At 34.3% G+C, this 21836-nt stretch overlaps 1 protein-coding gene, 2 long non-coding RNA genes and 1 pseudogene across 9 annotated transcripts; 1 reads left to right on the top strand and 3 right to left on the bottom strand.

Annotated features, from left to right (window-relative positions):
• Positions 1–970: 970 nt before the first annotated feature.
• LOC144573055 (scarecrow-like protein 14) lies at positions 971–14086 on the bottom strand. 6 transcript variants are annotated; one of them, XM_078322743.1, is made up of 3 exons: positions 7478–7702; positions 5136–5220; positions 971–2853 (listed from the first exon to the last, which is right to left on the bottom strand). In XM_078322743.1, the coding sequence occupies exon 3, from the start codon at positions 2834–2836 to the stop codon at positions 1016–1018; it is 1821 nt and encodes a 606-aa protein (XP_078178869.1). In that variant the 5' UTR covers positions 2837–2853; positions 5136–5220; positions 7478–7702; the 3' UTR covers positions 971–1015. The 6 variants fall into 6 exon arrangements, 4 of the variants coding, with proteins under 4 accessions (XP_078178869.1, XP_078178870.1, XP_078178871.1 ...); XR_013517869.1 differs by lacking the exon at positions 971–2853 and adding an exon at positions 3942–4215 and having other exon boundaries at positions 7478–7690; XM_078322744.1 differs by lacking the exons at positions 5136–5220; positions 7478–7702 and adding an exon at positions 13982–14086.
• Positions 11318–13208, bottom strand: LOC144573057 (scarecrow-like protein 14 pseudogene; annotated as a pseudogene).
• Positions 14087–14962: 876 nt separating the features above from the next.
• On the top strand, positions 14963–16201 carry LOC144573454 (uncharacterized). 2 transcript variants are annotated; one of them, XR_013517977.1, is made up of 2 exons: positions 14963–15700; positions 15888–16201. It is a non-coding gene; the product is annotated as an uncharacterized LOC144573454 (long non-coding RNA). The 2 variants fall into 2 exon arrangements; XR_013517976.1 differs by having other exon boundaries at positions 15824–16201.
• Positions 16202–16724: 523 nt separating this feature from the next.
• LOC144573428 (uncharacterized) lies at positions 16725–18436 on the bottom strand. The gene is made up of 4 exons (XR_013517963.1): positions 18064–18436; positions 17644–17721; positions 17517–17567; positions 16725–17392 (listed from the first exon to the last, which is right to left on the bottom strand). It is a non-coding gene; the product is annotated as an uncharacterized LOC144573428 (long non-coding RNA).
• Between the last annotated feature and the right edge of the window lie 3400 nt (positions 18437–21836).

The following is a 21836-nucleotide window of genomic DNA, read 5'->3' as shown; positions in this document are numbered from 1 at the left end:
ATAGGTAGCTTGATCTAAAATTCTAAAATTCTTGACATAAAAAAAGTGATTTTCTACCCATCTTAAAAAAGAGTAAAAAAGTTCTGAAAAATATAAAATTTGATATGCAAGTACATATTTATATGGAAATCATGTCGAACGGTTCAGATCAACTATTAGAATTTTGAAAACGAAAATATTGATATATATTACGGACCAATCCGTGCTATACATAGTAACATAGACTCACTCTTGATTTTTTTGTTGTGTAAACTAACCATATGTGTTTTGATTCTATAGTCATACACTGGATAATATCCAGTCAAAACTATTCTGTTAAAATCGTTACCAAACTGGACTGTTGCGGAGAGAAGAGTTTGTTGAAATTAGTTTGCAGACAGAGACTGCTTCAAAAAATAGTTTTGTTGGAAGTGCGTGGAATGGAAATTTTGTGGAAATTAGGTAGGAGAAATAAAAATCTCCTTTCTCTTCACAATTTGTCTGGAGATTACATAGTTGAATGCTGCTGCTCCATCGTGGATCCTAATTGCTGTACTACTTCTACCAGTTATTGCGTACAGAAAATTAGAAACCACTGAAAACTGGGACCTAGCAGGTTTATGCTTCTAGAAATTCAATTATCGCCGAGGGACCTATAGAGTGGACAAAACGTGCTGTCCCGTGACCAAGTTAATTTTTCACGTGCCGTGCCGTGACTAAAATATCAAGGGGTGGTCATGACACGCGAATAGTCATGCCACGTGAGTCATGCTGTGCCTAACCGTGCCGTGACCAAACCTACCTCGCGTGACCATTTAATCATAATTTAAGTTAGTTTATTCAAGATTCACTATTTAATCAATATCTAATGGTTCTAATTACATGTGACTCGCGTGACTACGTGCCGTGCCGTGACACCAAGAAGTGCACGTGACGTGACGTGACGTGCAGTGTCGTGCCAAAGTTTTAAAAGAACTTATTAGCAACAACATTCCAAAGGTAAAAATTACATGACCATATGAAAAGATTAACCTCCTTAATCAACTTTCGGTTTCCATGCCGTCACATGGAAAAGTGCCCTTCCCTTCCAACCCTGCACGAGCCAATTATCATCTTCTTCAATAAAAAATCGCTTATCATAAACATTTCTCACCAGATTACTACATTCTTTCACTATGTCTGGATCCACTGGTAATTGTTCAAAGCCGGCTCGTAGGTTCCTGCGCTGCCACTGCTTATGGGTCTCTGGTCTCTCTATCCAGTCTGACCCCTCGCATGCTACAACATTGATAATATCATGTACAAAATACATATTTTCTGGCAGCTGCCTTTCTTTATTTCCACGTGGAATTGTTGTGTCTAGCAGATCAAATAACACAGAGTAAGTTGACAAGACCTGCCTAAAGCGGGTGAGGAAGTAGGGGCTGTATGATCTGCACAACCCTCCTAGGATAAAAACTTGGGGTTTGATTTGCCGAATGAGTTTGAGAACTCGATTTCTCGGACTATCAATTTCAAAGGATTCATCTTTCACTTTCTTGAAGCTAATCATGCTATTTACAATAACCACTTCATCATCTTTAATGTTAAGATCCTCAATATGAATCAATTCCCACTGCGAAGCAATTGCTTTGTACTCGAAAGGTACGCTAAAACTTCTAGCATACTCTTCAAACCTTCGTCCCATATCTTCTACCCGTTTAGCAGGGCGAAACCCTGGCTCAGGAAACTCTATACCAGTAATTCTAAGTTGCGGAGGCCTGCCTTCCCTTTTAGAAAGAGCTTGGATCAGAGATGGCCACTGAAAGCCATAACTAATACCAAGATCAATTACGTGCAGTTTTCTGGCATTCTTTGCGGCATTAAGTATACTGTGGTTAGAAAAACAGTAAAAAACCCTTGCAAATGGAGCTGCTTTGAGGAACAAATGGTAGGCCTTGAGGAAGTAAATGTCTGGAATGCTGACTCGTTTAGAAACAAGTCCCTGATAATACTCCCTTCCAGCACCAGCCAAGCGAGCTTCCAGTGCATCAGCAAGGACAGATGCAAGCCTTTGGATTCCATTTCCATTTGGAGAGGATTGCATTCTTATGTTGTTTAGTAGCTCCTGAGCTCTAAGTCGATCATTTATAGCAACTGCCTCAGAACAATTGATAAGTAGTGTGTAATGATCGATATGACCCTCTTGGATTTCTGCTTTATAGCCTGAGCTTGCTTCATGTTGCAAGATTTCTTGTAGACTCCAAATTTCTTCTTTCATGTGGTCCTCTCCATGGTGAAGCAGCACTTTGTCGAAAACATCATCTGTAATGGGCTCTTCAGAGTATATCATAGACATTTTGCGGTTTGGCCCCTCTAAAGTATCCAAGTCCCAGCAATTTGAGTTCCTTTTAATCATCGATTTCGACATTGTCCTGACATTCCCTTTCTCAACCAATTTGAACCCTACTGTGTTTTCATCTTTCACCTCAGCATTATCCACATAAATCATCTTCTCTTTAATATCAGTAGCCAAAATGTTGATATTTGGAAGGAACTTCAATCCTTCTTCAATTCCTTTATGGAATTCCATGACTGGTATTGTCCTTATCAACGAGTCATGCATGGAGATCTTACTTGTTGAATTGAAGCCAACTTGAACTTCTGAAATGCAAAAGGTGGAGCTACTGTCTGCTTCTGATTGGCAAGGAGCTACCGGCTGTTTATCCAGAGAAAATGGGTACTTTTGACCAAGGATTTCATAGAAGGGCTTCTCGATCTCTTGGAGAGCATCCTCATCTTTACGAGCGGTAATGTTTAATTCATCTATTTCTTCTTCCAGTAAACACCTACTTATGAAATCCAACGTTGGGTCCATCAGAAAGGCTTGCTTACCTGTGTTCGGCACAAGATTGTTATTTGGTTGTTTTTAGGGGCAATTTGTGTAAAATTTGTGGGATTTTAATTGTTTTTTCCTGACAAAAGTTATCACACTGGAGGTTGAGTGGTTTGATAACATTGACCTGGGACTTAAATTCAACGAAACAAATTCAGTGCAGATACATTTTGTTGATTGTTGAAGAAAAAGTTTGCAATGCATAACTAGAAAGATGACAAGGAGCTGAAATTATTTTGGTTACAAGCATATATACTTCTGGCCTTCTGGGGCTATGAACAAATTTCTGATTTTGTTTCACATAGAATTCCGAACAGACTTATTAAAAAAAAAATGAAATTTTTGAATCGGCCGATCTTTCTGTATCAAAAATTGAATGTACTCTTTGTCTAGAGTATTTAATAAATCAGAATATTTTATATAAATAAAAAATTCTCCAAATTATTGGTTTGATTCTCTGGTGGAGGGTCTACAGTTGTACGGTTGAAAAAATAGGAGATTATCTCAGGATATAATATTGTTAGCAAAATTTTAATTTTGGTCACGAAGCTTCAAATATTTTACTTTGGTCCATATGCATCAGGCTCCGTTCTTTCACCTGGTATTCAGAAAATATGATAATGGCAAATCAACTTTCAGACTTCCAATTTTTTTTACCATCTTATTTAAAAAAAAAAACCATTTAACTACTTTTTTCAGAAATTTGATTTTATTATGTTCGCAGTTTAAAACTGCAGAACTAGAAATGTAATTTCACAGTTTCAAACTACAAAACTAAACGAACTCTGCAGTTTAAACTATACGGAACCGTCTTTACTAGTTCACCAAATATTATTTTTTTTATTTTTTTTTTCACACAAGTCACTTCTACATTTCAAAACGTGCTACTATATTTCAAAAAGATAACACACTGATTCGTTGAGAAAAAAAGACCACTTACCAAGGGATGTGGTTAAAAAAGAAGAAGTTGGTTTTGTAGTTAACAAATCTGGTCCGCAGTTTCAAACTGTGAATTCGCAGTTTATAACTGACAAAGTATATTTCGAAATTTCAGAAATAAGTGATTATTAAGTTTACTTATCACATCTTCGATTCGTAGGTGCGACGACCTACAACGTCTATTTACCATTCAATATACGTAACACAAGGTATGAATCTTTTTTATGCATTGCTGATAGCATCCTTTATTTTTACCATATCCCAATTTATTTACAATAATTATCTGACATTTTATAGTGGGTGATGCTAGAGATATAATATTTGCACCTTGTCAGATACAATAAACTCAAATCTCATACCTTTAGATGGCCCTGCTATCAATTATAACTTCAAAAGCGTTTCACTGTCTTCATCTAACAAACCTGTAAATCACACAAGGAGAAACGGGTGATAAATAATAAATTATTTATGAGTGCTGATTGCCACTCAGATTATTGGATTCAAAGGAAATTCATATTTAGAATGAAATCACTGCATGAGAAACTAACAATTCATTTCATAATGACAAATGCAAATGCTCAATAACAATATCCAATTGAACAACAAAAATTTCATAAATAAATCAAAACTCTAAGAATTATCAGAATAAATGGTTTGAGTCAAAATATTTTAAACCATAAAAATCTGATAATGTTGGGACATAATCTTTACAACCACTAAGTCTGGTAACATTTGGTTTTTTAACTTTACAATTTCTAATCTGGTAACGCTGATAGTTACCATAACATGTATATGTCGTGTCAAGGCTTACAATGTTATAACTATCCTGACAATTTATTAACGAAACCAATACGAAACCAATATTACAATACTATCATTATCAGAAAGAAAATCAATGATAAGACAGTTACCATAGTTCATTAGTCTTATAATAATAATAAACATTTATTCAATATCCCTACCCAACTGGTACTGGATTCAGTTGGGGCCATTCACCGTATGCGCATAAGGGTCCTGGAATAAAGTCTACTAACTAGCTAGACTTTACGATATATTAATCATTTTTCTCCACTATATGGAGGTTTAAGGATTACAATAGTCAATATTCAATCAATTCAATCACTGTGGTCTCAATCAATCATTTGCAATAAGAATCAACCAATCGATAAACAATATCAACATGATAGTCAACAGACTTACATGTAATTCAGTTTCAATTGTATTGGGCTATGCATATGATGCAACAGTTCAATCAATGTAGTCAATCAAATATTCAAAATGTACATCGAGTTATGATTTAATTCCTAGTAATGGATCTCAAACTAATCCAATAACCCCGCACCTGATATCGTAGGGCAACATGTGAGATCACTAGCAGTCTATTCTTCCTAAATACTCTGTCTTGTCATTCTCTTACTTAATTTTGCCTATAACAAAATAATATATATACATATGTCATGATCAATATTTATACTAATTAAGTACAACATAACAATTTACGTATTCTATTATTTAAATCTCAATTATGTGCTTATTCAATAAGCTATGTTCATTATTTCTAATAAAACATTTGTTAGCGTTTTATTTATATTTTAAAGTCATATAGTGCTCCATATATTCAGTCCAATAAGTCTAGTCCAATTCATTTTCAGTCCAATCAATCATTATAATTCAATTATGTTAGGGTTCTCTTTTTAGAGATTTATGTTGCTATAAATTATGTCATTTGTATTCTATGTAAGAATGAAGTCAAGAATACAATTAAGCTTCCTCATGAATTTTGTCTATTATTTCTTGCCTCTCCTTCGTCGAAACCCTAACAAATTGGTATCAGAGCCATGTTAGATAGAAGAGGGTTCAATCATGGCGAAGAAGAAAAAGAAGAAGAAGAAAAGGAGGAAGTTTGATATTTGTTTCCGCTATTAAGATCTGTCGATCCATATCCCTCTCCTCTTTCGCTTTTGAGTTCGTGGATGTGCTAACACTGATTGTTAATTGCCAATTCCTCTTGTTGAGCTGCTTAGTCAGTGCATACACCAAGTCGCGTGAGTCGATTCTTTTGGACCACGCCATGACCATTTTTGAATTAAGTCCGTGAAGTTATACATCAAGTCAATTCAGACAGAAGATCAGGCATAGGCGCATTTTGGCCAGGATTTTCAGGTAATTCCAATTTTGATAATTTGTTAATTGGAATTTTGGTGATTTGGTGATTTGGTGGTTGGTTATTTGGGTGGTTTGGTGTATTTTGGTTATGGGAGGATTTTGAGAATCGGGTAATTTTGGCGAAAATGTGTTTTGGTTGGTAATGGTTATATTATCATGGATTCAAACCCTAATGGATAACACCACAAGGATCTGATCTGTACAACTACATCACGTTTGTATCACACCGATACACAAAGTGTAGTTATGGTGAGTAGTTTTCAGATTTTGGATGATTTTCTGATAGTTTATGTGATGATAGTTGTGTTGTGGTAATTCCAATTTTGGTGATTTTGGAGATCAGATATTTTGGTATTTTGGTGTTTTATGTCATTTAGGAACTTTTGATTTGGATGATATAGTTCGACCATGTTTGACATCACGAGTTTTGTGCTTTGACATGTGCGGAGGATAATGACTATTATTGTCGGATATTGGAGGGATTGGATAATAGGGGTCTTTTATTTCAGGATGAAATTTCAAGTCAAGGGGAGGATTATTATGTATGCCTCTTATCTTATCATATATTTCATCAGGCTTGATTTAGCAGGATGTGAGAATAGTAGGCAATGTTTAGCAGGCTATATTAAGGAGGAAGAAATTAGTATTTTAGTATATGATATTTTAAGATGGGTCATTTATAGGGTTATCTTTTTAGAGATTTATGCTGCTATAAATTATGTCATTTGTACTTTATGTAAGAATGAAGTCAAGAATACAATTAAGCTTTTTCATGAATTTTGTCTATTATTTCTTGCATCTCCTTCGTCGAAACTCTAACAAATTCATTTTTAGTATTTATTTCAACTAAGCTCTGTCATATGAATTTCAATTTCCTTCAAACTTTTACAATTGATCTTTATATATGTACATTCGCACCAAGGCCACTCTAAAAGGTTTTATTTACCAACTCCTAATATTTTTGCAAATTCAACCTTCTACTTTCCATTTCTTTACAATCACGACACTGAAATTTATATTGGTATACGAGTAACGGAATTCATCTGGTACGGATGGGTACTACTTTTCATATTGTACCGAACACCATGCAAATCACTTATTAACATATTAGAAAACAATTAAATAGTCGGTACAAGATAAGTTGTTCGTACCAAAAAGGTATAACCGGCCAGAGATGAGTTCTAAACGAAAGATTCGAGAATCAAATCACCAACGTAACCTTGTTACGTCCTAGATATCTCAACTAAAACCAACATAAGTAATTTAAGCACCACCATAATTATATAGTTCAGATTCGATTAAAGAACACATGGAAAAAGAGGAGGCCTTAGTCAATTCAATTGAAATGCATAATTAAACAAGTGAAATGGAACTGATTAATTTGAACAAGATCTTAACTTTATATTATTTAACCTAATTAATCAATTTCCAACTTACAAACAGGACTTTCTAATTCAATTTACATCAAAATCAACCAAATCAAGTGAAATGGAACTGATAATTGAGATAGAGGAATACCAAATAATAGCTCTAGTTGCATTGAGAGAATAAGAGCACATCCATCCAGTGATTTAATCACCAGCTCAACCAACCAACTTCTCTGTTTTCTTCATTTCTTTTCCAATTTTTTTGCTTGTTTCTTGTTATTTACTTCTCTTTCATTTACGGGAGAGAGAAGCAATCCCTTTAATTAAGGGAGAATAAGAAGGTGGTGTCTCAGTCAACACAGGCCGCGTGGCCTTGTACCATTTATTCATTTTTTTTTCTTAAGTTTTTTTTTTTGAGAGAGAGGAAAAAAGAATGTTATTGTTCATATATTCAATCTTCAAAGAATGGTACACGGTGGAAATTTTTAAGAGAGAAAAGTACACGGTGGAAATTTTAGGAGAGAAATGTACACCGAAATTTTTATTAATAGAAAATTAATTAATTAAATATCGATAATGGAGAACGAATCTGAGTTTTTTCGAGATATAGGAAAAAAATTATAGTTTATAACATCCTCTGGACATTATAGATTATCACGGCCTGGAACGGCCTGGAACGGCCTGGAACAGTGTTTGCTCCTGGCCAAAACAGGGTCTGCTTCTGCCAAAGCAGGGTTTGTTTCTGACAGAAACAGAGGCCGAAACAGGCTGTTCCTGGCCGTGATGGTCTATAACGTCCAGAGGACGGATGTTATAAACTCTCACGTTTTCTCTCAAATCCATTCTCCATTATCGATATTTATTTAAATATTTTCTATTAATATACGGTGGAAAATTTTAAGTTGATTGATCCAAAGATGGAAATAAAAACGTGGGTACACATACCATTTAAAAATTCACTTTGCAATTCAACCATTAAATTACCAAGCTTCAAAAATTAGTCCACATGTAGCAAATTATTTATTCTTAATATGCTGATTACTTCTATCTTATTTATACTAATCCAATTGATTATTTCTTATGTCTGCAATCTATTAAAATTCTCATTTCAGACTTTATACATTTCTTAATATTTTAGAATTTTCAATTAGTAACATATCTTTATATCAATCAAACATAATTTTAAATTATCAATTTCACAGTAATTCATGTCAAATTAACTTAGTCATTCTTATTAACCAATTCAGAAAAATGATATTTTCATTTTAAATGTCAATCACTCACTGAACTGTATTGATATGTATTACGGACCAATCCGTGATATACATAGTACAATAGACTGACTCTCTCTCTATTTTTTTTTTTTTTTTGTAGACTAACCATATGTGATTTGATTTTATAGTCGTACACTAGATAATATCCAGTCAAAACCATTCTGTTAAAATCGTTACCAAACTGGACTGTTGCGGAGAGAAGAGTTTGTTGAAATTAGTTTGCAGAGAGAGACCTGCTTAAAAAAATAGTTTTGTTGGAACTTGGAAGTGCGTGGAATGGAACTTTTGTGGAAATTAGGTAGGAGGAATAAAGATCTCCTTTCTCTTCACAATTTGTCTGGAGATTACATATATAGTTGAACGCTGCTGCTCCGTCGTGGAATCCTAATTGTACTACTTCTACACGTTATTGCCTACAGAAAATTAGAAACCACTGAAAACTGGGACCTAGCAGGTTTATGCTTCTAGAAATTCAATTATCGCCGAGGTACTTAGCAGGTTTATATTCTTAATTTATAAGATCGCATTCAGAATCAACATTTGAAGTACACAGCATTACACTACAATTATTTTAAAGATAATTCTAAGGTACAGCTAAAAAAAGTTGATCATTGACTAGTCATCAATAAAATTTGGGACTAAAATTCTATTAATGGAATACATAACTATTTAGCAACAACATTCCAAAGGGAATTTCTTCTTCTTTTTTTTAAAAGGAAAATTACATGACCATATGAAAAGATTAACCTCCTTAATCAACTTTCGGTTTCCATGCCGTCACACCTGCACGCACCCGCTCTTCGCTTACATCACATGAGAATCAGGATTAAGTAAAATGACAAAGAGGTTGCTAGAAAGTCTTAGGCAATCAATTCAGGTAAATTCGTCCATATAAATGTAATTAGACTTGTGAGGCCGGTAAATAGATGCATTTTACCTCAAAGGAAGTGCTGGGTGATTAGGATGAAGCAGCGGAGAATGCTAATTGGTTAGTATGATTTGGGGTGTTGTGTGTGTGTGTGTGTGTGTGTTTCAAATTGGTTTGATTCTTTGGTGGTGGGGCCTGCGGTGGAAAAATAGGAGAGGATGTGTATTCTAAGCAAATTTTCCACAAAAAATCTTGATTATATGCATAGTTGCATACAATGTTTTAATATTTGGTCTATTCGGCCGAATATTCGTATTCGGTTGGAAACCGATTAGGAAATGAGTATTCAATACAATATTCGGTTTCGAATACTTGGCCGAATGTTCAGCCGAATATATTTTTCTGCATATTATCTATTCGGCCGAATATTTCCGAATATATAACAAGAATCCGAATAAGAACCGAATATTTCTGAATAGAGAATAATAATTTGAATAAGAACCGAATAAGTTATAATTTCATTTATTTAAGTTTGAACTTATGTTTTATTTATGCTTATTTGTAGTTATATAATTTGTACTGTGAGTTGTTAACTTGTTTTAACTTGTGTTATGTTTTATTTATGTTTATTTGTAATGTTTATCTATATTTATCTACGTTTATTAGAGTTAATGCCTATAATTTTTCATTTGAAAATATGAATATATAAATCCGAATAAAAATCCGAATATTCGGCCGCATACTGTATATTCGGTATTCGATGGCTTTCTGAATATCGAATAAGAACCGAATATTAAAACACTGATTGCATACAACTCATTACGAGAGTGAATCAGTACAAAAGTAGATTTATTATTAAGACTGGTTGAACCAACAATTTTTCATAGTTTCCATTCACACCGAACACACCTTGTAATTCACGATGAACGAGCACTAATTAAACATAATGATGTACGCATGACCTCATACAATTGTGTAATTCATTTATCTATTAAGAGAGGTTTCAGTCCCTTATGATCACAATAAATTTTTTTATGAACAGTATATAATTCTTTTCTAAAATAGCCAACATCAATACAAAACCTCATGTGTATATTTACATTTATATATTGTTTTAATGAATCCTTAGACCGGCCAACTTAACAGAAATTTACATCGACAACAATAAGAACTACATATACTTGAAGTTTTTAAAACCTATTCTTTCGATATAAATATTAATAGTTTTATTCGCCGTGTTCTTACAAAATTATTTAATCTTTCCAAAAAAAAAAAAAATTGGAGGTGTATTCAGGAGTGGAGTTAAAAAAAAATAGAACTGAAAAGACCGTAAAAATAAAATAGTGTTATTTAATTTTATGCGAAGACAAAAAAATGTTTGTGTTTATAAGAATTATAATGATTTAGTGGACAAATAAATTGTTCTACTTGCGGGTGCAATCTGTAAAGTTTCATGCAGTTTCTTTTAATTATTCCAAAATAATGTTATAATTTTTAGGAAAAAATTAATTTCTAACACTTAGGATGTTGAAGAGGGTCCCAATTAAATTAGGAGAAAAAAGAGTACTGTACTTTGGGAGGATCATGAAACATAGCATTACAGTTTGTTAGGTTGGTACAGAGCAGTATCAAATCAAGAATGTTTTAGTTAATTTCATGACCGAGCAAATAAAAAGAAATTTTTTAGAAAATAGGATCATGTAATAAATGCATGTTTAATGTACAATATAATTGAGGTGTCCGTAAGAGTTTGGTGGTTGCAAACTTTCAATTTTAAAATAAACTGGTTTTTATGTATAACGAATACATAACACAGTTTTGCTACCATCTGAAGAGAACGATAGGAAGTAAGATAAAAAATAAATATATGAAGTAGAGTTATAAGATTAACATGTTGAAAAAAATAGCTTAAAGTATACATGCATTACACCATAATTATTAAATATAATTGTAAAGTAACCCAAAAAAGTATTGACTAGTGTCATCAATAAAATTTGGAACTGAAATTCTATCAATGGAATAAATAACTTATTAGCAACAACATTCCAAATGTAAAAATATATAATTAAAAAAAAAATGAAAATTACATGACCATATCAAAAGATTAACATCCTTCATCAAGTTTTGGTTTCCATGCTGTCACACCAACAATTACCCTTCCTTTCCAACCTTGCAGCAGCCAATTATTATCTTCTTCAATAAAATATCGCTTATCATAAACATTTCTCACCAGATTACTACATTCTTTCACTATGTCTGGATCCACTAGTAATTGTTCAAAGCCGGCTCGTAGGTTCCTACGCTGCCACTGCTTAACGGTCTCTGGTCTCTCTATCCAATCCGACCCATCACATGCTACAATATTGATAATTTCAGGTACATGAAATATATATTCTAGCAGCTGCCTTTCTTTATTTGCACGTGGAATTGTTGTGTCTATCATATCAAATAACATAGAGTAATTTGACAAGACCTGCCTAAAGCGGGTGAGGAAGTTGGAGCTGTATGATCTGCACAGATCTCCTTGGATGAAAACTTGGGGTTTGATTTGCCGAATGAGTTTGAGAACTTGATTTCTCGGACTATCAATTTCAAATGATTCATCTTTTACTTTCTTGAAGCTAATCATGCTATTTACGATAACCACTTCATCATCATTAATGTTAAGATCCTCAATATGAATCAATTCCCACTGTGATGAAGCAATTGCTTTGTACTCGAAAGGTACGCGAAAGCTTCTAGCATACTCTTCAAACCTTCGTCCCATATTGTTTATCCGTTTAGCAGGGAGAAACCCAGGCTCAGGAAATTCTATACCAGTAATTCGAAGTTGAGGAGGTCCGCCTTCCCTTTTAGCAAGAGCTTGGATCAGAGATGGCCACTGAAAGCCAAACCAAATACCGAGATCAATTACATGCAGTTTTCTGGCATTCTTTGCCGCATTAAGAATATTGTGGTTTGAAAACCAGTAATGAAACCTTGCAAATGGAGCTGCTTTGAGGTACAAATGGTAAGCCTTGAGGATGGAAATGTCAGGAATGTTGACTTGTTTAGCAATAAGTCCATGATAATACTCCCTTCCGGCACCAGCCAAGCGAGCTTCCAGTGCATCAGCAAGGACAGACGCAAGCCTTTGGATCCCATTTCCATTACGAGAGGATTGTATTCTTATATTGCTTAGAAGCTCCTGAGCTCTACGTAGATCATATATAGCTACTGCCTCAGAACAATGGATAAGTAGTTTGCAAAGATCGATATGACCCCCTTGGATTTCTACTTTACAGCCTGAGCTTGCTTCTTTTTGCAGGATTTCTCGTTGACCCCAAATTTCTTCTTTCATGTGGTCCTCTCCATGGTCGAGCAATACTCTGTCATAAACATCATCCGTATTCGGCTCTTCAGAGTATATCATGGACATTTTGCTCTTTGGCCCCTCTAAAGTATCCAAGTCCCTGCAATCTGTGCTCCTTTTAATCAAGGACTTCAAGTTCGCCCTGACATTTTCTTTTTCAACCAATTTGAAACCTACTGAGTTTTCATCTTTCACCTCAGCATTATCCACAGAAATCATCTTCTCTTTAATATTAGTAGCCAAAATGTTGATATTTGGAAGGAACTTCAATCCTTCTTCAATTCCTTTATGGAATTCCATGACTGGTATTGTCCCCATCAATGAGTCATGCATGGAGATCTTACTTGTTGAATTGAAGCCAACTTGAGCTTTTGAAATGCAAAAGGTGGAGCTATCCTGATAAAATGGGTACTTTTGCCCAAGGATTTCATAGAAGGGCTTCTCGATCTCCCGGAGAGCATCCTCATCTTTACGAGCGGTAATGTTTAATTCATCTATTTCTTCTTCCAGTAAATACCTACTTATGAAATCCAGCGTTGGGTCCATCAGAAAGGCTTGCTTACCGGTGTTCGGCACAAGATTGTTATTTGGTTCTTTTCAGGGGCAATTTGTGTAAAATTTGTGGGATTGTAATTTTTTTTGCCTGATAATAGGTATCACACTGGAGGTTGAGTCTACATGTAATAAAATTTAATTTTGAAATTAATTTTACATATAGTCAAGTGGTCCAAATACGTTCAAAGAATGAATGCATTAAAATTAATTTGTTAACCTTTTTTTTATTTTGACCGCTTGACTTTAAACTAAATTAATTTGAATGTTTAAAATTTTCACATGTAAAAGCATCACTCGTAAGGTAGGTGAGTTTCAACGGTTCGGATTCATCATTTGAAATCGATTTGACGGGTTTTAGACCTGAGTTCTACTCACAAGCATATATACTTAGTGTTTTCTTTCTCAATTACCATAGTTGAAGAATAAATTATAAATAAATATTTTCAGCCAGGTGGGACTCTGCACCCATGCATAGCTAGAGAATTATGAGAAAAATGCTTGAAGCTATTAATCCTCAACTCCAAAATAATACCTAGACCAACGACTCGAACCTAAAATCACAAAAAGAAGGTAAAAAAAAAAATGTTGTAAATAGAAACATATTACCTCAAAGGAAGTCCCGGGTGATTAGGATGAAGAGTGGAGAAGGCTAATTGGTAACTCATCTCGGTATGAAGTAGGTATTAGTATGATTTGGGGCTAGGGATTCTGAACTGGGACTTCTGTTAACAAAAATATTATAAAATAATAAAGGAAACAGAAAATATTATAAAATAATATAGTAAACAGAAAATTTTATAAAATAATATAGGAAAGAAGAAATAGGTACGACTTCTGGGGCTATGGATTCTTGGAAAAAAAGTAGGTATGACTTCTGGGGCTATGAACAAATTTCAAACATTCAAAAAGAAAATAACCTTTAAATTTCTGATTTTGTTTCACATAGAATTCCAAATAGACTTACGAAAAAAAAAATTGAAATCTTTGAATCTGCCGATCTTTCAGAAATAAGTGATTATTGAGTTTATTTCTTTTAAAATATGGTAAATAAATAAAAAAAATTCAGTTCAGTTTGGAAAACCATACTGTAACAAGTCGTGAAAATCTGCACTACACAAAGTTGTAACTTTAAATTTTATCACCGAAGAGGTTCTACGAAAAGAAATTGTTGTTTTTCCGTTGGTAACATATGCATGCCACAAAATATCATGATTATATGCATATGACTCATTTAAGAGAGTGCGTATCCTCTTAGATATCTCAACTTTTGCGTGACGAACGTGTCCGGTGCCTATTTGGGGTGATGTAGGGGTCAGTATTATGTGCGCTTTGAGATTTGTGCAGAGCGTATTTAAACGGTTGGGATTTTTCATAAAATCACGCAAAGTTTGAGATATCTCAGAGGATACGAATTCCATTTAAGAGAGAGATAATCAGTAGAAAAGTAGTTTTATTAGTAATATAAAAAGACGAGTCAGACTAACATGATACTAGTGTTATTTCAAAATAAATAACACCACATCTTAAATCATTAAATCTGCTTTAATATTCGTACAAAATGAAGTAAAAGCGGGGAACCGGGACGGAAGAGGTCTTAGAAGTTAGAACCCTCCGTTAGCGCCTTCGTTAGACAACACAACCCCCACGCCCACTCTCTCTCTCTCTCTCTCCTTGGCTCTCGTCTAGCCCTAGCCTTCCGCTGCCCTCAGTCGCGCTCGCCTCAGCCGCACCCTCGCCTTAACCCTTGCCTCACCCGCCTCATCTTTCCTCAGTTACCCTAGCCCTAACCTTCGCTGCTTCGCCTCAGCCGCGCATTCGTCCGAGCCACGCGACCTCATCTAACTATGCCTTGCGTCGTCCGGCTCAGCGCCTCCGCTAGTATGAAAACTAACCCGATTTCATGCTATCCGCTTTATTAATTTAAGATATGTTGCCTTGTTTGTCTTTTGATTTTAGAATTGGTGTAAATGGAGAATTCTTACTTCAATGTGTCCTAAAGTTGCTCGATGAAATGCCAAAATGAAAATAAAAGGTTGTCTCTTATGTTTGTCTCCTGATTTGAGAATTGGTTTAAATGGAGTTTGCAATTTAACTCCTTTCTAATTTATTTTTTGTTATGTAAGAACTTGGAGTTTGCAATTTGTCTCTTAATTTAAGCATGTTATGATAATAAGTCAGCTAAGCTGATGTTTAAATACACTTAGAACATTCTAGGCTGAAAGAAGATCTCAGTGACTGAAACCTCCGGCTGAAGTAAGAAAGGGGATGCGAATGTGTAGTTATTGTCATGGAAAAGAGGGTCACAACATGTCTACTTGTCCGAATGTAAAAGCATTTGTTACTAAATTATGTTCAAAATATAGATTGATTTTACAAATATTTTCATTCTTATTTCTCAATTGTAGAGAATGAGGCTGAAAGTTCATTCAAGAGTCTACTTGTCCGAAGATAAAAGTATTTGTTACTAAATTATGCCAAATAGTTGATAGTTTGATTTTACTAAAATTTGCAGTCTTATTTTCCAATTGTAGAGAATGATGGCTGAAAGTTCATTCAAGGGTTAAGCATAAGTGTTTTGGAGCGCATGATCATGAAGACAACAATAAATACAACAACGAGCGTGAGAGTGAAAATGACAACTTGTATTGACCGTGTTTATTTCGGTATATAATGGAATAGTAATATTTTGGTAAAGAAAGGGATAGTTATATTTTGGGGTATATGCACCATGGGGTATATATGAGAATGTTCACAAATCTTATAAATTATGTATCTATCTCTTTGTATTTTTTGAACTGAGAATTGGTATGAAATGCTTCTTTTGTATTTTTTGAACTGAGTGCTAGTTGCACTATGTGATTTACCTGTGATGTTTCTGGTTGGTACCAGCAGATTTTTTGTTATGTTTTGGGGTTTGTTGTCGTTAAACAAATCAAGCAAGTACCACTGTACCAGTTCCTGACATTCATTATACCAGTACAAATTGTTATAGTTTTTTTCTGTTGAAACCTATCAAAATAATTTTGTACTCAACAATTATTTAAATAAAGAAATGGAAAATGAATGATTAATAGAAGAGGAATCTGCCTCATGCAACAATTTGTATTCACTTATCTTTCTTAGGTATGTGTATCAGTATCATGAGAGAGAGAATCAACTGGTCACTAGACTATCATTTTCTTACAGTTTAACATTCTATTTATTATGATTGTAATTTATTTAATTTTTTTCATTACTATAATAATCTGTACCATTACATAACATTTTGACCTGTGAGTATGTTGATATAAAATGATCACTAGTATCGTGCCCGTGCGTTGCAACGGAGACGTATTACAAGTTATCTTTGCATGTCAATTCATACACAATTGTTTTTTTTTAGAATTATTTACAACACATGAAAAATATATATTAAATTTGAAGTTAGATGTTGCTAGCCAACAAAAACAAAAATAAACAACAAAAATAACTTGTATGTTGCTAGACAACTTGGATGCAAAATGTACAATGACAAAGTATTCCATCTTAAAATATATGCAACATACTATCATAAAAAAAAGAGTAAAAAAATCAAAAGAAGAAAAAAGAAATCATGCTTTGTGTTCTTACATTTACTGACAGATCATTCTTTTTGTTCGTTATTTTTGGGAAGGTTATAACTAAAACCAAGCATGTTAGACCCTACATCTTTTACCTACAATTAACTCATTAATCCTCTTGTCTTGTTACTGTTCTGATTCCTCTTCCTGGAAGATTGATGAGTCCAGTTCCATTTGCAAACCCATATCACATTTGAACTGTGTACTTGGTACCTGGCCCTTGAAAGCTTGTGTTATTTCTGCTCACCCAATTTGCAATTTGATGCAGCTATTCCAACGATTTCCTTGGCATATAGGTTAGTTTAATGTGTACTCCTTGTGTGCCTGGTACGTGGCTGCACAGTGTGCCACCGATGCTGCCGCTCTCCAGTATGGCAGTACCTACAGGTTCTGAGAAGTTGTTGATGTCACCGTGATCCTACAGTCCGAGAAAATGTCGAATCTTCCATTTTAACAAAGAACAACAGATTTATAGTAAGTAATACAATAACAACAACCAAGCCTTTAGTCCCAAACAGATCTGTAGTAAGTAATAGAATTACCTTTTTTAGTGTATTACCTTCTGGCAATAGTACAAAAGTATGTCGGAAGTTCTGGAAATAAAATAAAAAAAGTCAGAGATTGGTGACTTAAGAAAAAAAAATCTTGAAAGTACAAGCAATTAATTACCAGACTTGTGGCATTCATGTTTTCGTTTGAGTTCTTTCTTTTTGATTTTGCAGCCCTCATTCCAGATTTATGAATATTCTAAATAAATAAAAGGATATTAAATATTTAATCAACAAAGTATAATTAACAATTGTTGAATTTCAAAACTTGTGCAAAGAATACTACAAAAGATAGTATAAAGTTTGACAATATCAGACACTATAATTCAAAGGGTAGTTTAAAGTTTATGACAAGAGGCGCACCATAATTTAAAGGACTTAATGGCAGCCATATTTTTGCAAAGAAGCCCAAAATTTGTTACTTATTTTTTGTTTGAGATTCCTAGCAAGTTGACATTTTGTTTTATTGATTTGCAAAGAAGCCCATTATAAAGGAAAATCATAAACACACACAGAGATATATAAATAGAGAAAGAGAGACCTTGGAAGTAAGTTCATCTAAAGTCGGGTAGGCGACAGTCTCAAGCTCAGTAATGTGTGCATCTAGGAAGCTACAAATTGCTTCTAGTGCTACTTCTAAAGCACCAAACTCAAATGTTGACTCTAAAATTGAACACAATACAAGAAAGCATTATATAATATAAGATTTCATACATAGTTCGACGAATCTGGCATACTGCACAAAGATATAACTACCAATAGTGAATAGTTCAAACTATCAGTTTAAATTGCCTAAAAATCCTAGCTACCCACCTCTTTCTATTTTCCAAAAATAAAAGGACCGAATTGTAAAACTGTCTCCCTCACCTTCTGACTACTCCTAGTCTATTACCAGTAAACTGAAAACAAGGCCTCTGTTGCGCTTTTGAACATATATAATACTCAAGGAAAACTCAAACATAACGATTATATTATATAGGATCATACCTATACAGGCACAAGTGAAGAATGAAAAGAAATTGCCAATAACAGACAACAGCCTAGGAAGCCCATAACCTTTAAATTTAAATAAACAGAAAAATAAGGTAAAGTCAGTTAGCAAAAGAGCAAAATTAAATAATTGAAAGTGTTAATCCTGTACCTGAAAAAATAGCCTGAAATCCTTGCCAAGGGTTATATCATGAGCAATCATTAACATACTATTAAACCTAGCACGAAATGTAGCAGCTGCACTGTTAACCATTTCTTCTGACACGACCAATTCTGACAGAGGCTTCAATTGCCTGATCAATGTAAATTCCTTTTCAAATTTGATTTATGGACTGTAAAAGAGAGGGAACTTTGCAAAAAAAAAAAATTACAAGAATTTATGTGAATCGGCAATATCAGACAATCTTTTGTGTTGTACTAAGTGCAAAAAAGAAACACCCACCAAAAATAACATGAGTTCCAGTGGTTCAAAAAATCGAAGAGAGGGAGAGAGAAAACCTTCATTCTAACTCAAAAATGTCTACAAATTTCAAACACATTTGTACCTTGTGTGACCAATTAAAAATAATATAACTGCTAAATTGAACCTCACTCTTATTGCTAAAAATAATATAACATTTTTATATAACTGCTAAATTGACACAGTCTCAATTGCACAGCCGATGGCCCGAGGAGCAGCGCTGTTTCAAAAAGCTTGCATTGTTTGCCATGACATGGGAGTCAACATCATACAACCTGTAATTTTTTTAATACTTATAATTAGGAATTATAAGCAATATTTACAAACTTCAATTTATTCAAATGTATCTTTTTTCAGGGTGCCACTCTTTTCACAAACGATCTACAAGGTAATGCATCTGAAATTTCTTTTTTCAGAAATACTGGTAGAAAACAACTTATGACAGAACCAATAATTTGATCTCTTGTAGGAATGGGATTGTAACAGAGGAGGATATATACAACATTACTATGGAAAAGGAAGAATGCCGGTACGTAATTCACGCATTGCATTCTTCTTATGATTGACTGGTACCAGTCTGGATTAGGATTACCAATATTATAATTGGGCATGTTTTGCTGAAACCTAAATATGCTTGGTCAGTACCCAACTGGTACCTGTTCTAAACTGCAGTGTACTGGTACACTGATGATAATGCGGATATTGATATAGGGTTTTGGAGAGAAATGCATGCCGAGAGGTCAGTGCACATTCGGGCCCCGCTTACAAGAGGAAGAGATCAGGTTTTTTGCAGAGTTTGTCAAGTCACAGGCTGATAATGGATGGCCAAAGGTCGAAAGCTATGCCGATTGATTGTTCTTCACAAATTAAATTAACATTTCAAATATTCATGCTAGCAGAGTCTGTGGAGAGGAAGAAATTAGGATATTTTTGTAAATTTAATAGATGCATGGCAAGTGTTACATTCAGAAATTTTAAAACTTGATTAAATTGATAAACCGATCAATTTGCTTAAATAAAAAGTTTAATTAACTTAACGATCGTTCAGAAATTTTCTGACCGACTAAAACGAAACTAAAAATTTCGTAATATTAATAATGTATGAAAATATGTATAATAAAATTTAGAGATTAGAAATAAAATAAAATATAGCACTAGGAATAAAATTATAATTATTCGGTAAATTAGAAACTTAGAAAATTCGTTACAATTCTTTTTAAGTTAGGAAAGAAGAAATTTATTTAATTAGATTCGTGTAAATAAATAAATAAATTGAATTCCAAATAAGAGCATAATTATACGAAATTATTCGTGCAATTGGATTTTAGAATTTATAAAACTAGTTCATTTAGGAATGTTATAGAGTTAATGGAATATATAAAAATTATATGAATTGAGAACGAATTATTCGAATCTTAAATTGAGAACGAATTATTCGAATCTTAATTTGAGAAATAAATGTCCGAAATATACATACGAAATTAATTAAAAATTTACGAAACCCGATTTGGATTTTTATAACCAAAACAGATTATGAAAACAAAGAATGAAAACCAAATTAGAATTTCAGAATTTGTTGAACCCTTGGATTTAACCCAGCACGAATCTTGATGCATCTTTTTTTTAATACACTCTTCTCTCCATCCTCTCCTCTCCCTCCACGGGACAGAACCCTCCCAAATCAGCCCCCCCCCCTTCCCTCTCTGTTACGCCAAGGAAAAGAAAAAAGACAGGGGGCTCCGCCCCCCCCCCCCCCCGACCCCGTCGCCGGCGAGCCACCCACGGCCACCCTCTCCCCTCTCTCCTTCTCGACTCGGACAGCCCCAAGCCGCCTCTCTCTCTCTCGGTTTCTGCCCTCCCCTCCCCTCCCATGAAACCCTAGTTTCTAGGGTTTAGGCGTGGTGCTGCCCCGGGGTTGGCTTGGTGCCGTGATGGTGATGGCTTGGTGCTGCCTTGGTGCCCGCTTGTGCTCGAGTGAGGTGGCCGCAAGGCGAGACGAAACCCTCGGACCCGATCAATTTCTTCCGACATTTTTCTCCTTCGGTTAATTTCTAAAATTCGTGAATTATGTATTGATGAATTGATTAATGTCGTAGGATGTGAATTGACTAATTATCGAAGTACGGGTTGTTGATTTTCCCGACTCGATCGAATTGCTAGAATAAATTAAGTATAAGGGACTATGTTGCAAATGATTTTTATTAAGGGTCGGAATTGTAAAATGTATGACCATGGTGATTTGTATGAATTAAAGGGGCTAAAATATTGAAATGAATATGACATGATGTGTATGTGTAAATAGAATTGGGTTTCGGCTTTGAGAATTAAAATAATGGAATTGGAGTAAATTGTGAATTGTTAATTAGAGGCTTAAACCTTTGCAAAAATTTGGTCCTTTAATTAAAGTAAGTAGATGTGATGATTTTAAAAACTACTAGGATCGAATTGCAAATGTTTAAAGTAAAGCGGTTTAATTGCAAAGTAGACACCAATGTGTGAAATTATATTAATTGAGGACCAATATGAAAAAGATGTGAATTTATATGAATGATAGCCGTGACTTTGCGGTTGGGATATACTCGAATCGAATTGAAAGGATTGATTGTTTTGGGCCTTAGTAAATTGGACTTGAATTAAAATGATTATAAATGAGCCGAAAGGTATAAAAGAATTGACGAATTGAAAGACGGCTTTTGGAAATTAAGTTTTGAGAATGTAACCGAACTAAACCAAGTAAACGTATAATATAGGTGTAGGCTCAGTCGAGCAAGATTTCGCGAGGCAATTCGAGACGCCTGATCTTTAAGTTAAGCGGTACGCTCGTCAATCAGGTGCGGGATTCTTGGACTTGTTTGATACTTTGT

The sequence above is a fragment of the Carex rostrata genome, chromosome 21 (genome assembly GCF_964058835.1).
Source record: "Carex rostrata chromosome 21, lpCarRost1.2, whole genome shotgun sequence".
In the NCBI taxonomy this organism is placed as follows: domain Eukaryota; kingdom Viridiplantae; phylum Streptophyta; class Magnoliopsida; order Poales; family Cyperaceae; genus Carex; species Carex rostrata.
The sequence above is the reverse complement of the archived record's forward strand: the minus strand, read 5'-3'. Positions and strand labels throughout refer to the sequence as shown.